The sequence below is a fragment of the Myotis nattereri genome (genome assembly GCF_964212035.1).
Source record: "Myotis nattereri genome assembly, chromosome: 6".
NCBI lineage: Eukaryota > Metazoa > Chordata > Mammalia > Chiroptera > Vespertilionidae > Myotis > Myotis nattereri.
In genome coordinates this window covers 43,574,556-43,593,227 of record NC_138081.1, presented here as the reverse complement: position 1 = coordinate 43,593,227, position 18,672 = coordinate 43,574,556, and the positions used below count along the sequence as shown (strand labels likewise).

Sequence of the window (18,672 nt, the reverse complement as noted above, 5' to 3'; positions counted from 1 at the left end):
CATTCCCTAAATTTTTAGACTATGAAAGAACAAAATCCCTAGAAGCTCTCTTTTTTCTACTGTTACATAAAAAGAAAATCAAATACATTTAATACCCAGTACAATTTATTAGTCTAGAAATTTTGCTGTAGAGACCCTGTTTTTAACACATGGACTCTCAAAACTAAAATACAACTGAAATCTCATTTTTATTACTAACATCATAGTCACCTACTCCCTATCCTGTTCTCTCCACTTCTTTACTAGTTCTTTTTTCTTCACCCATGAGTCTGTCTCATCTTTGGGAGACCTGTTAACCTACCCTGAACATCAGTCTCTCACCTACAGAGAAATTATCTTGTGTCTGTCTGATCTTAACCCTAACACCTCTATGTGTCGAAGTTTAGATTTTAGGCAGTCACAACGAGTTTTAATACACCATATAACCTAATTTATAATAATGTCTGTCATAGACCACAAAATGATGCCACGCTTGATTAAAACCGAATTACCCTATAACAGAGGATAAGGATTCAAGTTCTCCAGTAAGAATTTTATCAAAATTGAAGTCAACCAACTTTCTATTCAGGGGTTAGCTAAATGGAAAATTGGAATGCCATAACAAAAATATATTTTCATATTATTATTACTAACATTTAAAAAATCATATTAAGCTACCACATATTCACCTATATGAAAATAATAATAAATTCAGTGGCAGTAGGCATGGTTTCAATAGTAGGACTCAGATTTTTATTTATATTTAAATAATTTTCTTACAATTCAGTGTTTTAATACCCAGTGTATCTTAAATACACATAGGTCTTCACGTTTTAGGTTGTGTCTTGAAGATATCCAATGACTTGTATTAATATATCCAGAAACAATGTTTCTGTTTCTAGCATTTGTTCTTTTAGTTTTAGGGGGAAGAAATAGCATTTTTTTTAAAGAATTCAGGTGCTTTTCTCCTATATTTCCTAACTTTTATACATTGCTAATACAGTAAGGAGAGATCCACATCAGTTATCTTACCTTTGAATATAAGCATAGAAAAACTGAAGCATGCAGACTTCCAAAGAAAGATGTTTCTATAAACAAAAGAAATCAATTTTACAGTGAAGAAAAATGCTGCCTTTGCTTTTTCATTGTTGCAACTACTCTGTATTTTACTGCCAATTTTTAATTAAAGAACAAAACAAAATCAAACACAAATTTGTCATAAAAACAAAACAAAACCATGCGGCTCTTCCATTTAGTATGGGAAAAACTCGAGCTATTTATAAAGTTGAAAATGGAAAGAATAGATTCTAAATTCCTACCCTACCACTCTAGCTGTTACTTTTAAATGAACGATTTACTCTGTAAGTACCAAATCTAGTTTTATTTTAATTACCTTATGCTTAGTTGGTGCTATCAGAATTATGTTGAGATTTTTTAATAAAATGTGCTTTTAATTAATTTTATCACACATTTCTGTTAAATTAATATAGTTAGTCAAATTTTGGAACAACGCCTAATATCTAAAATGTAGTCTTTATCTAAAAATAGTGCTGAGAGAAACATATAATAAAAAGAAACACCTGTACTTAGAAATTAATACTAGGTAAGAAAACGAAACTGTTGACCACTGACATTTACCAATTTGTTCCCTTTTCAGTAGCAAATATTCCCTTGAAGTTTTCCCCTTTTATCACAAAGAAAGTGAAGTATCTAATCTACTCAACTTAGTAGAGTGAGAACAGAGGGGCAGCAGGTGGGGTGTGTGTGTGTGTGTGTGTGTGTGTGTGTGTGTGTGTGTGTGTGAGAAATGTGCTCTTGTTTTCATATCCTGCACACTTAGCCCAATATTTGGTACAAGTAGATGCTGAAAATATTATGCTGAATTGAGCTTCACAGGCAAATTTAAAATCCTATCACAAATGCCCCAGGGGTGATTTCAGAATAGTAAGGAAAGTATTAAAAAGATAAGAACATTGGCTATTTACATATGCAAGCACACTTTCCCTATTGGTAAATCAAGGAAAAAATGTCAAGATTTTCAGATCTGTGTAATAATTCTTTCATGGATGTGAATAGGTCTCTTTTGAATGGCCTGAAGTCTAATGTTTGCAGTTAATAAATAATTTCTAAGAAAATATGACCTCTTAATATTGCTATAATTAAAATCAGAAAAAGTAAAGAGGCCATAATTTTACTACTTGTAGAATTTCATGTCTGCCTAATTAAAGACAGTGCACTATGAATGCAGAGATTGTGTTATTCATTTTCTGTAGCTCTTCGAAGATAGTCTTGTACATGATCAAGAAATGACACTGACTAGAACTAAAGTTATAGCAAAACATGAGAAGTTTACAGAATTAAGAGATTCATTTTGAGGAACAAGACAGGGATGCCCACTTTCATCACTCTTATTCAACATAGTACTGAAAGTCCTAGCCACAACTATCAGACGAGAAGAAGAAATAAAAGGCGATTCAATTTGAAAGGAAGAAGAAAAACTATCATTATTTGCAGATAACATGATACTTTATATAGAGAATATTAAAGATTCCACCAAACTATTCAAACTGATAAATTCAGTAAAGTAGTAGGAAACAAAATAAATATTCAGAAATCGGTTGCATTTTTATACACCAATAATAAATTATCAAAAAGAGAAAGTAAGAAAACAATCCCATTTACAAGTGCATAAAAAATACATAGGGATAAATTTAACCAAGGATGTAAAAGACCTGTACTTGGAAAATTATAAGACACTGAAGAAAGAAAATGAAAAAGATACAAATAAATGGAAGCATATACTGTGGTCACGGATAGCAAGAATATTGTAAAAATGTCCATACTACCCAAGTGATCTATAGATTCAACATTAATTCCTATAAAAATACAAATGGCATACTTCACAGAACTAGAACAAATATTCCATAAATTTATATGGAACCACAACAGACCTGAATAGCCACAGCAATCTTGAGAAAGAATAAAGTTGGAGGAAGCATGCTACCTAATATCAAATTATACTATAAGGCCATAGTAATCAAAGCAGCATGGTATTGGCATAAAAACAGACATATATTAATGGAACAGAATAGAGATCAAAGACATAAACCCATTCCTGTATGGCCAATTAGTATAACATTTGACAAAGGAGGCAAGAATATCCGCTGGGAGAAAGACAATCTACTCATTAAATGGTGTTGGGAAAATTGGACAGATACATGGAAAAAAAGAAAATAGATTACCTCCTTTCACCATATATACAAGTAGAAACTCAAAATAGATTAAAAACTTAAATGTAAGACTGGAAACCATAGAACACATAGGTGGTAAAATCCTGGACATTTCTTTTAGCAAGTCTCCTTGGGCAAGGGTAACAAAAGAAAAATAAACAAATGCAACTACATTATACTAAAAAGTGCACATCAATAGATGAGTGAATAAAAAAGCAGTGGTACATATAGACAATGGAATATTACTTGGCCATAAAAAAGAACAAAGTCTGAACCATTTGCAACAGCATGGATATTATACCAAAGGGTACTATGCTAAGTGACATAAGTCAGTCAGAGAAAGACAAATAGCATATGATTTCACTTATATGTGGAATCAAAAGAAAACTGTAAACAAACAAACAAAACAGAAACAGACTCATAGATACAGAGAACAGCCCGCTGGTTGCCAGAGAGGAGGAGGACTGGGGACAGGGAGGAAAAGGTGAAGGGACTGAAGTACAGATTGGCAGTTAACAAAATAGTAATGAGACTATAAAGTACAGCATAGGAAATATAGTCAATAAGATCATAATAACTATGTATGGTGTCAGATGAGTACCGGAAAGATTAGGCAGAACACTTTGTAAAGTATATGAATGTCTAGCCACTATGCTGTACACATGAAACTAACACAAAATAATATTGAATGTAAACATTAATTGAAAAAAAGAAGAAAAAAAGAGTCAGATTCATTTAGAAGAGAAAGCAATGAAGAAGCTTTGAGAAGGTCAACAGCTGAGGTAAGCAGACATTAGACTCTGGCTCTGTGTTCTCCCTTTAAAGGACTAGAAGCCCACCAGCCTTCCCTTCCCCGCCCCTAAGAATTCAGCTACACAGCTGTTGACTGCCTTAGATGGACATATAGAGTATGAGCAGTCAACTGTTTTTCACTAGCTACAGAATGATCACAATAGTAAGTCACTGAAGTTATTGATAACTGTTTTTATTACAGCAGTGCAAGTGCCACATGCATTCATCTCTGCAAAAAGGACATTACTGTACAACAAAAAAACCTTACCTACCAGCATCATTTTTCAAACAGAACTGTAAACAAAAGCTGAGAAAAGCTCTCCTTACCTTGTCTTTTGCTATGGCTGGGGGCTGCTTTAAAACTTCTTTCACAGTCTGTATAACAGTTTCTGTTCTCATGACACTGATTGAGCGAACCAGTTCTACCAGTAAAAGCTGTTCTTCACTGGCTGCAGGAATAACCTGAATAACACATCATTGAATTTATATATGCGTGTACATAAGTCTTTTAAGAGGACTTTCAAAGGATTTTTCAAGTCCACTGATTATATATCAGGTAAAATTTATATTTTTTATCAGTAACACATGTACATTTTTTAAAAATCGCATAGGACAATAAGCCTGATTAAAAAAAAATTGCACTGCCCTATCCTTTCTCATGACCCAAAGCAACCATGTTCAACTCTTAGCTCTTTTCTATTATTTCTGAATGATACACAATGTTATTATATTTTCCTATTTCACCCCCCACCCCAATTTTAGATATTACCTACTGACTTCCAACTTTAGGAGACAATGATTGAGGTCGCTTACTCTTTTCTTCCTATCCTCCCAACATAGTTATGTCATTAATTTAAAATAAACATCCAGTGTTCACATGCCCACTTATGGTTGTGCTGTATATTGCACTATCATTGCATTTCTCTTCTAATTAAACTTTTTGTTTTTCCTAGAATTAAGACACTGCTTTTTTTAAAATTTGGTTTTCTCTACTTCTATCACAAATTCTTCCTCAATGCTCCAGCAACTGTAAATCTCTTATTACATATTCAAACATACCAGGTAGTTAATTTTCTATCCTTTCCTCCTCCATTTAATGTCTCCTTTTTTGTGTGTGTGAGAAATCTGCTCAATGTCTTTCTGTTCTACCCTGGGTTCATGCCCTCTAGGCTTGCTACACAGTATCATCTTGATATCTCTCCTGAGACCATCAGCCTAGAAATTCCCTTTCTATTTCTTCTGTGTTGGAACCCCTATTGATTGGATCCTATATCTTCTTCCTTCTTGGTTTATTTTCCTGTAGTTGAGAGTGTGAATTTATTGCAATTTTTTTTTTTTTTTTTTTAGATATTGCATGGTTCAGAACACCTTAAGTGACATTTTGGCTGGGTATGAAATTATAGTTTGAAACTAATTTTTCCATCACAATTTCCAGTGTTGCTATTGACAAGTCTTATCATTATTCCAGTATTTTCTCTTGAGGATATTTTCAGATCTCCTCTTTAAATCCAGTGTTCTGAAATCACATGCTGATCTTTGTGGAGATCTCTTTTTCACAGTGACTGTCAAAGGAATGTTCTTGTACTATTTCTTTGATATTATTCTCTCCTCATTTTTTTCTGTTCCATCTTTCTGCAAAGATATTGAACCTCCAGTATCACTGCCCTAATTTTATTTTTATTTTATTGATTTTTTTTAGAGAGTGGAAGGGGGAGAGGGAGGGAGAAAGAGAGAGGAGGGGAAGAGAGGGAGAGAGAAACATTGGTGTGAGAGAGAATCCCACATGTGCCCCAACTGGGGATCAAACCTGCTACCTGGGTATGTGTCCTGAGCAGAAATCAAACCCTCCATCTTTTAGTGTTCAGGACAACACTCCAACCAACTGAGCCACACCAACCAGGGCTCACTTCCCTAAATTTCTTATCTCCTTTTCCCCATGTCCATCTTCCCAAGTTTGCATGCTATTTCTGATATTTACTCCTTTTGCTTTCAACTCTTAGTTTGTTTTACCTCTGCTATAAAATTCAATATCCAAGAAAAATTTTAAATTTTTGCAATGATCTTTCTACCAGTCTCTTATATTATGGATGCAATATGGTTTTACTTATTGAAATACATTATTATTATTGTTCACATCTTCTGTTATCTGCATGGTTTCTTCTTTTTTTATCTACTTATTTTGGTCTTTGTCTATCCTATAAGCTTTTTTTCCATATGACTGTTAATCCTTATCTTTATATTCATAGTTTCAGGTGTATAAAACAGTGATTGGACATAACACAACTTATTACACCAATAAATCCAGTTCCCATTGGATACCACACAGTTATTACAATATTATTGATTATATTCCCTATGCAGTACTTTATATCCTGTGACTATTCTGTAGCTACCAATTTGTACTTCTTAATCTCTTCACTTTTTTCACCCCCCAACCCCCTCCCATCTTTCACCCAGCCCCAAATCACCCGCCCCTCTGGCAACTATTAGTCTGTTTCCTGTATTTATGAGTCTGTTTCTGTTTTGTTTATAGTCTTCGTTAGATTCCACATGTAAGTGAAATCATACAGTATTTGTCTTTCTCTGGCTGACTTATTTAACTTAGCATAATACCCTCTAGGATCCACCCATGCTGTTGCAAATGGTAAAACTGATGTGAGAGAGAAACATCGATTGGTTGCCCCATGTATCTGCCCCAACCAGGGATCGAACTCCCAACACTGAACCCCCAACCTTGGTATCCGCTCTGCCTGGGATCTGAACCCCCACCTCTTTGGTATGGGACTATGCTCCAATCAACTAAGCCACCTGCAAGAGACCTTTGAGCATTTTTAATTTGGATTGTTTGTATTTTTTGAGTTCTTTATAAATTTTGAATATTAATCCTTTATCATATGTATCATTGATGAATATATCCTCCATTCAATGGGTTGTCTTTTCTTTCTTTTTGATGGTTTCCTTTGCTGTGCAAGAACTTTTAAGATAATGTAGTTGCATTTGTTTATTTTTTTCTTTTCTTTATCCTGCCCAAGGAGATTTGTTAAGAGAAATGTCCAAGATTCTACTGCTTATGTTTTCTATGATTTTTATGGTTTCCAGCCTTACATTTAAGTTTTTAATCCATTTTGAGTTTTATACTTGTATATGGTATAAGGTGATCTAGTTTCACTTTTTTTTTGCAAGTATCTGTCTAATGTTCCAAACAACATTTAATGAATAGACTACCATTACCCCATTGTATGTTCTTGCTTCCTTTGTCAAATACTAATTGACTGCTTTTACATATTCCAGGATTTTAATTCTGTCCAAAGTACTATCTACTACTTAATTCTCAAATGTTAAAATAATGTCATATAAGTGAAATGTTTATTTTTAGTACTTTAGAAATGTCAGCATATAAATAATGTGAATTCAGCACAAAAAATAACATCAGAAACCTCTAGCTAGACAAATCACATATCTTGAGTGAATGTAAATTTAACAGCCTTAATATCCTAATGTCACTATTTATTTCTAATATAGAACACTTTCTTGAGCTTTCAAAGTAACAAATTTTCACATATATAACCTAGTAAAAAACAATTTATGAATTACATTTAGAAATAAACTATTTAACCTATCATGTCATAATGAGAAACTAGTGAACTTAAAAACTTTTCTTTATATCCTTGCTTTGTACCCTGAATAACTAGCATTTAAAAGATATTCTGTACTATATCATCATGGCTGTCTAAATATGGCTACAGTTTTAATATCATACTAATTTTTCTTTTCACATAAAAAATACCTTTTATAATTATTTAAGAAATTTAGGCAACAAGTCATTACCTAAACAGGTGCACAAAATGTTGCTTTTCTACTTACCCACCCAATATTGGCCCTTTTTAATTAATGGAGAGTTGAAAATTTGCTTGTCCAGCAGGTCATCAAATGATATAATTTTGTTCAATATCTTTTCATTATTACATGGATGAGATGCTGTAGGAACTTAACTGTTGTTTATATCAATTAGCCTATGGTAAAACTGGTTTCATTATAGTATGTTCCAAGAACCCACAGTCAATGTTAAGTAAGAACTTACTGTACTTGCCAAATGCTTTACCAAACAAAAAAATAAAAAGTATGAAATGGTTAAATACATACCCTGGTCCTGTTGATATTTTTATTCTGCCTTCTTTCATTCCATACAAATGCAATGGCAGCCATAAAGTGAACACCATGATTCATTGAAATGGGGCCCAATAATTCAAGAATTTGCTGTCTCAAGTTCTAAAACAAGCAAATGACAAGTGAATTAAAAAGTATGAAAGCATTAACAACTAACCTGCACTTTTAGTTTCTCTTGAAGTAATGTACAGTACTTATATGTTTTACTACCTAAACAACAGCAGAGGAAACGTTAATCATGTTAATATATGCAACCATAGTCATTTTAATTCTAAAATGGGGGTGGAGGGGAAGGGAAGGAGAATCCTATAAAATGACAACCAATCAGCTAAATGCAAGAGTGTAATTAGTGTGATGAGATAACAAAAAAACACAATATAGTTGACCCTTGAACAACAAGGGTTTGAATTACAAGGATCCACTAATATGTTAATTTTTCCCCCAATAAATACTTGTGCTATTTTCCATCTGCATTTGGGAGTCCATGAATGTGAAGGACTGATTGTATGCACTGTTCTAGGCTATTTTATATAGGAAATTTGATCACCTACAGATTTTGACACCAGGGGAGGTATCCTGGAATCAATCCTCCATGGACATTGAGGGGGGGAAACTTGGGGGCAGACAGAAGTTACTCATGGATTTTCCAATGCACTGGGGATCAGGGCCCCCAACCCATGAGGCTCAAGGGGCAACTATACATGAAATTCAATTATTTTTTATGTAGATTCATTATTAAAAAGGAGAGGGGTTTAACATTTTAGTAAAATTGAATAAAATAAAAACCACAGTTTAATCCAAATGTCAGTACTTAGACAAAATTTTCCTCATGATTCTAACTCCTTCCCCTTTTCCCAATTACAAACATGTTCCCACGGCTCAAGTCCAGGAAGTCAGGTCTAGATAATAGACGAATGTCAATGTGACAACTGACATAGCATAACACACTTTTAACTATTCATATAATTTTCTTCTAAATATAAAGTAGAAAAATTGGAAAACATGTAACAGTATTTTTAAAACAACCATTAATTCCATCATTCTGAGATCATCACTATTAACATGAAATTTATTCCTTTTTCTGAGAGAAATTTATTTTCTTTACATGACTGGAAATACAGCATTTGTTCAACTAAGTAACATCCCTGTTTCACTAAACTTTTAAGCATTTTTCTACCCACTAAGAATTCTCAAAACTACAATTATTAGTAGCTACATAATGTAACACTAAAGAATAATTTACTTAACTATTTCCTTATTTATTGTTTAGAATCTCTCTTTGTTTGCCTTACAAATATATCTTTGCATAATTTTTGATTACTTTAAAATTCATTACTAGGTAAAAGACTATAAATATTTAAAAGCTCTTTGAAAAGGAACAAAGTTTAATATATATGAATAAACATCAAAAACATTATGTCATATGAAAGAAACTAAATACAAAAGATGAAATAATGCGTGGTTCTGTTTATTTAAAATGCTCAGAAGAAGCAACTCTACATATAGAGGATACAGATGAATAGTGTATGGAGGTTAGGGGGAGGAACACGGAGTGACTGAAAATGGATATGCGGAATCTTTGTGGTAATAGATACGTTTGAAAAGTAGAGTGTGGTGATAGTTTCACTACTCTTCAAATATGTTTCTAAAAATCACTATATTGCATGTACTTTAAATAGGTGAATTTTATAATGTGTCATAAAGTTATTTGGTAATTAATTATTCAACACATTAGAGTGCCATACATACTACTCAAATTATTCACAAATTCTGAATATAATCTCTGGGAAAGTGCTAAAACAGACTCTTGAGCCCCAGGTGAAGTGTGAATTTCTAACCTTTGTGGCTCCAAGATTAATAGTGGTCACAGAAGCAGATGCAGCAACAGTCATCTTTTCCGAAGAATCAGCCTGATGCAGTATGCTCCAAAGCAATGTCACAGAGGACATGATCATATGAAGGATTGAAAGGATTCCTTTGCGGGCTTCATACAAGTGTCTGTGGTCTACATTGACCCAAAGCTATTAAAGTTGGGGGGAAAAACATATTATCACTTACCGAGGCTTCTAAATGGGGACTTGTATCTCATAATCTTTTTTAAAAAGTAAAATATTTGTGCAGTCTTACTTGGAGATATTGTGTAGTAGGATCCAACAAACAGTAATGGATAATGGCTGTGATCCCTTCTAAAAGAATAAGAATCATATCTGGTGGAATAACTGATGCCATCCATAGAGGCCTGAAATAAAATGCATTCATTTGAACATAAGTTCTGAGAAACAAGTCCATATTTTATTAATATTAAATGCCCAGCATGTTCTAAGAACATAGTAAGTGCTCAATAAAGATTACATAAATAAGTGACTAAAATAATAAATTGGTTAATAAATTAGTAGCTTTTATGGCCTAATTTATAAAATAAATGAGTCACATTATATGTACGAAAGTTGTTTTTGGCTAAGACATTCTATACAAAGTCAATGCCAGTAAATCTTCAGCAACTGTATAGGGCAGTTTTCTTATATTTTACATGTAAAATATAAGACAAAATTACAAGAGACAAACCAGAAATTAGTCTACTAATCATCTGGCTCATTTGGCAGACTAATTTTAAATATGTATCCTCCAAACAAGAAATAAAATCAGATAGGAAAAGGTTTATAAATTTAAATTAATTTGGTATGAAATTAATTTGCCCTTAGATAACATTCAGATAAAACTAGGGAAGCCCTTTACTGGGCTATTACTTTTGCCAGCTCACAGAAGAAGAACGGAATTAATTTCAGCCCTTAGACAGTGATGGCGAACCTATGACACGCGTGTCAGAGGTGACATGCAAACTCATTTTTTTGGTTGATTTTTCTTTGTTAAATGGCATTTAAATATATAAAATAAACATCAAAAATATAAGTATTTGTTTTACTATGGTTGCAAGTATCAAAAAATTTCTATACGTGACACGGCACCAGAGTTAAGTTAGGGTTTTTCAAAATGCTGACACACCGAGTTCAAAAGGTTCGCCATCACTGCCTTAGGAGGAAAAAGGCCTGTTTAAACATTCCTTATCTTTTCCAATCTTCATTGTTTAATTATTACTCCTCAAGCTGAATTTTCTCCTTTGTGAAAATAACATACTATTTGTAACCTACCTAGTGATACCCACTAATTTATTTACTCAAATTGTGACTGACATTCTGTATGACTAAGCAGTTATATATGTGATGAATGTCAATTATAACAGTTAAAAATCAACTCTTACCTACTATCAGATAATCCTGTTTCATATTTGTACTGCTGAATTAGATTATCTAAATTTCTGCAAAGCTGTAGTGTCACAGAAACAACCACTCTCTGTAGAACTTTTCCCATGTAAGGCAGAGTAGATGTGATTAAACCAATCCATTGTGGGTGCATCTTACAAGCACAGTGTTGATGTAAGGCCCGTATCACTGCACAGAGGAACATGCCTTGGCATGTGATTGGCTGAGCGTGCAAATACTGAAGAGAAGTCATGGGCTGATGGGGACTGATGTGTTCCAGATCAGATACAACAAAATCAAAACCTGTTTCATTCTCTTCAGGGACAGTCATTACCCAGTGTTCTAGAACAATGAGTCTCTGAAGAACTTTAAGAAGTTGTGACTGGAGTGTGCTACCATTGTCAAACTCATCCTCTGAGAAATTGATAAGGCTGTCCTCTGAGAAACCTTCTTCCACAGCAATCACATTCTTACCTGCCATCTTTTCACTATGCCATTTCTGTGCACTAAAGATAGATGACAGCAAACAATGAAGAATTACTTTCTGAACTTTGCACTTAGATAACATATCAGAGATAAAACTAGGGAAACCCTTTGCTGAGTTTTCTATTACTTTTGCCAGCTCAGTAAAGAGAAGTGTCAAAATTTCTATGCTCATCATCTGCATATTTCGATTGCCTATTAAATCTTGTGCGGTGACCTTGACATGAGTTGGGTAATGGCTACGCATGTAATATAAACAGAGGGAAATGAGAATTTCTATGTACATAGAACTCCTGAAGTTATGATTTGAGTCCACTGGAATGTGACTATAGAAGTCTTTGCCCATAACAGAAATCCGGTGTCTGGCCAATAGATTCTGAAGCAGAGATAACTGAGGGGTATACACATTATTTATACTAGTGGTTGAAATGGCATTTACAAAAGCAGTAGGGTTAGTTTTCAATATGGCTTTGATGGCAGAAAAAGCATAGAGAGTCCTGGATGAGTCATACAACTGGAGATACAGGAGCACATGCTGATAGAGAGGATGGATGTTGAAACTGGGAGATTTCCGTGATCCTGGAGAACCCATGTCACTCTCGATTTCAGAAATGTCTCCCTCTCCACAGCTATACCAGTTCTCTAAATCCAGACCATCACTAAAAAACACATTAGTTTGTTTGAGTTTTTCATTTGAAGTTTTTTTCTTGTCATCATCCTTTTTCTTGGCAAGTTTTACTTTAGGTTTTGCTCCTGGCTGTTTGCCTGACTCCTTAACAATTGTTTCTTTCTCCGAGACTTTTTCTGATAATTTTTCTTTGAAGCTGAACTGAATACTACTGTGACTCCTCTGTCTAGATTTGGTTTCTGTGGAACCAACAGAAGAGTCATGGGGAGTCTGTGTGGTTTCGGAAATACAAGGTGAGGAGCTATTTCTGGAGATTCCAGTTGCCATACGCTCACGGCCATCTTCTGCAGACACAGAGAGAAACTGAGAACTCTCATTACTCAGCGAAGTACTCTGACTCTGCTGAGTGGACTGATCTTCACCTTTAATCGGCTCCTCGCCTGGATCCACATCACTGTGCTGTGGGGGCATAGCTTCAATTTCTAACTGAGAAGGAGCTGATGCTGATTCTGCTTCGAGGCCACTTACGACTTTACATATCAGGTCAAACACCACCTGCTGAACATCATCATCTGGGGAGCTTGCGTTCAGCATCTGAGAGTCCTCTTGGGCATTTACATTTTCAGGATCAACTTCGTAACTCAGGTTGTCCCCAGCAGAGGACTGCGAACATCCAGAGTCAGAACTCTGAAGTATTTCTATCTGTTGGTCTGGAAGATCAAAATCAGACACAACCATTGGAATTGTCTCACTGCTGGTACTTAGAAGGGAAAGTCTGTCACTCAATGGATTAACGGTGAGACTAAAGTTCTCTATTTCATCCACGGTAAGCGGCTTTTCACCATTTCCTTTAGATGCAATGAGTTGTATTTGGCTTACTGGTATATGAAAAAAATAGTAAAGAAGGAAAAATTTAAAATAATGAAAATGTACACTGAACTCAAGAATTTTAATCATTAGTTTCAAAACCTACTTATATTTTACTATTAAAATCATATTTTATTACTATTTTATACTTTTTAAGTTAGAAAATTATATAGATAATTATTAATTAGAATTTAATAAACACAATTCAACAATAGAAGGCCTATTATTCCATTGAATTAAACTTAAACAGAAGAGCACATTTAACACAGATAAAATATAAAAATTTGCCCTCATCCCCAAATAAGACATCCTTTTTTACTGCAGTTCAAGATTTTAGTGTTCTTTTCCTCCCTGTGTTATGCTAAAGAGAAATATAAAAATACAACCTCCTTGATTCTGATAAAATTCAAAAAACATTTATGAATAATCTAGTATGAGTAATGCCCTAAACCCGTGGTTGGCAAACTGCGGCTCGCGAGCCACATGCGGCTCTTTAGCCCCTTGAGTGTGGCTCTTCCTAAGCCTTAGGAGTACTCTAATTAAGTTAATAACAATGTACCTACCTATATAGTTTAAGTTTAAAAAATTTGGCTCTCAAAATAAATTTCAATCGTTGTACTATTGATATTTGGCTCTGTTGACTAATGAGTTTGCCGACCACTGCCCTAAACCAAGAGACAATGAGGGTGAGAGAAGAAAAAGGCAACATTGTTCCCTCCAAGGAGCTTAAAATCAGTGGGGGGATCACCAGTACGTTAATCTATTTCTATACTTTTTGGAGAGCATACTACATTGATGGAATTCTTTCAGACTGGATGGAAGGCTTAGTTGCATATGAATGGTACCAACCAAATGCTATCACTTTCAGGGAACGCATCATGATACCACAGGTGAGGTCCGAGATTGATTTCAGAGGAGAGGTGAGAATTCAGCAGACAAGCGGGAACTGTGATGGTATGTAAAGCAATAATACATAGAAGTTCTGGCAATTAGCAGGGTAGGGCATTTTTTAGAAGATTCATGGAAAGAAGTGGAAAGGAATCTAGAGAAAGGAACAAAGACTCTAGAAACACACTAAAAGTGAAATAGCAGGATGGTTTAGTTCCAGCTTCCATCACTTACCAGCAGTGAGTCTTTGAAATAGCACAACCTTCTAAGAATCAGCTCCCTGCTCAGTATAATTACTTTTTTATTGCTGACCTCATAGGGTTGTTGAGACACAAATGATATGAGTTTTCTGTCCTTTTCATATAATAAATTAATCCAATACTGTGTTATAAAAGGGTTTAACCCAACAGTTTGTAGAGAGTAATAATAGTATTTTGGGGAAGTGGTTGTAAGAGATCAACCGAAGGACCTGTATGCATGCATATAAGCATAACCAATGGACACAAGACACTGGGGGGTAGGGGAGGCCGGGAGAAGGTCAAGGGGGTAAATAAAAGGAGACATATGTACTACTTTTTGTAATACTTTAAGCAATAAAACAAAATTTAAAAAATATTTATCACTTAAAATATGCCAGTACTACACTAAACATGTCATAAATATGACTTGAGAAGTGGGTTATGATTCCCATTTTACAGATGAGGAAAATGACTCATGAAATGTAAATATGCACTATAAGCTTACTATACATTCCTAGTGAAGTATCTGCAGAGCCTTGTAGGACTAGGATTGCAAAATAAAACTAAAGGTATTTCCATCAAAACTGAAGGATGTCTCTGACCAATGCTGTGCTGATTACTTCTTGAAAGAAGAGTCAACGATAAGAGATCCAACTCCTCTAAGAGGGTCACTGACGAAGCACATACAGACATGGCCCACATGAGCACTGCTAGTGCATGCAGAGGGGAGAAAATAAGCCCATGCAAAAAATCTCACATTCAATTCTCTTGTCAATCACTGTTGTGTTCAACTCTCACTTTATTTTAAAAACTTAACTCTAAATAGAGCTGTTCTACTTGCATGTGATATTCACCATTGCCACATGCAAAATTTTCCATGAAATGCTTGTCACTTTCTTCTCCAGGATAACAAGCCTTATTCCAATAACGTTCTGCTTGAACACGCTGCACTGAAACCCTCTGAGTTTTGGGATGAAGCAGGAGCAATAGCAATGGCTCCAAAACTCTTGCAATATCATGTCTTTGTAGAACTTGGTTCAGCCAGGCTTGTCCCACAGAACTGGTAGAACCATCGATACTGTTAAGGCTATCTAACATGATGAACAGTGACCTACAATAAACACAAATAAGTAAAGAACAAAATGCCTACTTTTACTGTGACACTCTTAACTTTTCTAAAATTAACATTATAAGTTGTGTTTCTTATTTTGAATTAACCATTTTAAACTTGTCATACTTCAGGATAACTTTGACCACAGCATTTTAATAATCTTAATCCCACAGTCTCAATAGGTACAATAGAAGGAGAAAACTGTCTTTTCCCTTTTTGTAGGTACTTAGGTTCTTGAATTTTCACAAGCATACATTATTCTTAAGATAAATAGTAAAGAATAAAAAAATTTTTAAAAAGCCTTACAAAATTAGTCTTGTTTTAGCAACATATTCCTGTCTCCAAATACTAAACCCTCTCCAATTCAAGTCAATGTTACCTCTATGCTGATCCATGCTCCTCTGTTCCCATTCTCTTTATGAATCAAAACTATGCACTTAATTCAAGGCATGAGGGATGGTTTGGATCAGAATACCCATGATTCAAACCTGGGCCATTCATTTTATCTAATATGTGCTCTTGGGCAAGTCACAACTTCTCTGGGCCTTCATTGCCTCACTTGTACGATGAGGAAACGTGGTCGCCAAATTAGAGATGGTATTTGTAAGGTTTCTAGACCTAGGGCCTACTTTGTTATAGAAGTTAAATAGCAGATCATTTAAAGATGGTGATGCTGCTTGAAAAGCACCAGTTGACATAAAATTCAGTAGAGCAGACATGTGATCTGAGCTGGGCTTTAGACATAGATTTGTGGCCACCTCTATGAAATCTGCTGGTGAGACTATATGAATCTACTTTTAAGTGGCATCTACTTGGAAGTCAATGCAAATCTCATGTTTTGGGAATGAGTCATCTAAATAGGCTTTACAAATTTCAGAACCACTCTCAGGCACCTATATGTTCTTTGAATCCATGAAAGTAATTTGTCAGTATTTTAGCTTTAGTTTTTAATAAATACCAGTTCAGGCAAAAGATTGAGAATAACTGCTAGAGAAACACTTATATAATGTACTGTTTACATGTTATGTTACTGAATTTGATTACAGATTCAAGAAGGCTGTCTCCACTGTTGTAATCCTGATACCTGGCATGGCACCTCCCACATTATAGGGACTTGATAAACAGTCATCCAATAAATGCGGGACACTGGGTGCTCCAGGGCAAAAAAGGGCAAATCTGGCAGATAAATGAAATCTGGTAGATACATGAAAATGCCATGAATTTTAATGTAGCTTAGATTTTTAACAATAATTTATAAGTTCTATTTATAAAATGTGTACATTGCTATTGCCTACCCCTGCCAAACTAAGGAGTCAAGAAAAGAGGCATTCAGATATCTGATGATAAAATCTGAATATAAAATGCAACTAACCTGTCAAAAGAACGTGCAAAAGATGAAGACTTATTTATATGGAGGTCCCTTGTTAGATGCCAAAGAACTGCAAACTTTGCATGCGCCTCCATCTTTATTTTCTGAGGAGGAATATAAGAGATTACATTATTTTACTTTCCTTTGAAGATATTAAATGATTTTAGTAAAAATCAAAGGAGCTATTTAAGAGAGAATGTTATGTTCAATGTTCATGGTACTCCAAAACACTGCAATAAACTTTATTTTTTCATGGAAGTAGAAACATAGAAAATACCTAAATAAATACAAAATATTAAACATAAAGGATCACCTTATGCTGTCTGATAATTATTCAATTCAGAGAGGTAATCAGTTTACTACCTTATTGTAAGGAAAAGTGTTGATAATGTGCATGCCTCATGATATTCTCAGTATAGGAAGTACTTTTCCCCCTCATTCTGATATAAATACTTAGTAGTCAAAATTGATTTTGTTGTACTATATGATTTACTTTTGCTCCCAGAAATTATATATTAATCCCAAATAAATTTATCACTTACAAAGCTGGTTTATTTGATTAAAAAATTTAAACAGCTAAAACATTATTTGTACAAGAAAAATATTACACTATTTTTGGGATTATTTGAATAAGATTTAAGTGTTAAGATAATAATGGATAGAACAATGTAAAAATAAATTATTTAGAAAGACCAGAGTTTGGTATTAGATAATGAACATGTATTAATGTAAATCAAGTAGAAATTGTGATATTAAAATATTTATAGTCTTTCTCTAGCGCTTGTAGAATCCTTCAAGTAAAAGCCCCCCTAGACCAGGGACTGTTTCAATTGCTTGTGATAGGTCAGAGAATTGCTTGCTTTTTCTGTGGGCATAATAAATGCTTTTCCTATAAACCCTGTGTTTATACATCAACCAATACAAACATGTAAAAATAAAGTAAATAATAACAGGTACTTTAACTTTTTACATGGCCATGAAGTATCTTTATTCAGGACTTAGTATTTCTTTACAAATGAAATGTTGCACAAGTAAACAGGTATGTAATTTGTCCTAAATATATGTGATGTAATGTAAAACAAAATTTAATTAAAATATAAGGCTTTATTTAAAATTTTATTTCTGAACAGTTCTGAAAGAATGTGTTGCAGCTAAAATAGAATTTTAACTTTTTTTCTGGGAATAAACTTTTCATTCTTTTTCATTTTCTTCTCCATTTGCCACTTCCCTACCCTGCCAAATGTTTCATTTACTCAACACAATGCCTTTTTGTTTTAATCATGTTTCTTGTTGTTGTTAGTTTTTTAAAAAAATAGATATTTTTATTCATTTTAGAGAGGAAAGGAGAGTGAGAGAGAAACATCAATGATGAGAGAGAATCATTGATCAGCTGCCTCCTGTACGTCCCCTACTGGGGATAGGGCCCGCAATCCAGGCATGTGCCTTGACCAGAATTGAACTCAGGACCCTTCAGTCCACAGGTCAATGCTCTATCCACTGAGCCAAACCAGCCAGGCCAACACAAAGCCTTTTTGAGTATGACCCATTCAAACTCACTAGAATTGAGGCTTTATTCAATTAGGGCAATTCACTTCTAAAAGCTATTTAATAAAATCTTGAATTTATATTACAGAGCATGTGCAGGAGGACCACATACTT

The 18,672-nt window shown here is 34.3% G+C and overlaps 1 protein-coding gene across 6 annotated transcripts in view; it reads right to left on the bottom strand.

Annotated features, from left to right (window-relative positions):
- Positions 1-18,672, bottom strand: part of DOP1A (DOP1 leucine zipper like protein A) — a gene marked incomplete at its 5' end in the record, with an annotated part of 84,688 nt that overhangs the window by 19,726 nt on the left and 46,290 nt on the right. For all 6 annotated transcript variants that reach the window (XM_081094396.1, XM_081094399.1, XM_081094398.1 and 3 more), the window contains 8 exons: positions 1,012-1,067; positions 4,329-4,463; positions 8,145-8,270; positions 10,007-10,189; positions 10,296-10,407; positions 11,428-13,417; positions 15,388-15,644; positions 17,017-17,117. In XM_081094396.1, coding sequence (XP_080950522.1) covers positions 1,012-1,067; positions 4,329-4,463; positions 8,145-8,270; positions 10,007-10,189; positions 10,296-10,407; positions 11,428-13,417; positions 15,388-15,644; positions 17,017-17,117 — 2,960 coding nt within the window. The remainder of the gene's footprint in view (positions 1-1,011; positions 1,068-4,328; positions 4,464-8,144; positions 8,271-10,006; positions 10,190-10,295; positions 10,408-11,427; positions 13,418-15,387; positions 15,645-17,016; positions 17,118-18,672) is intronic.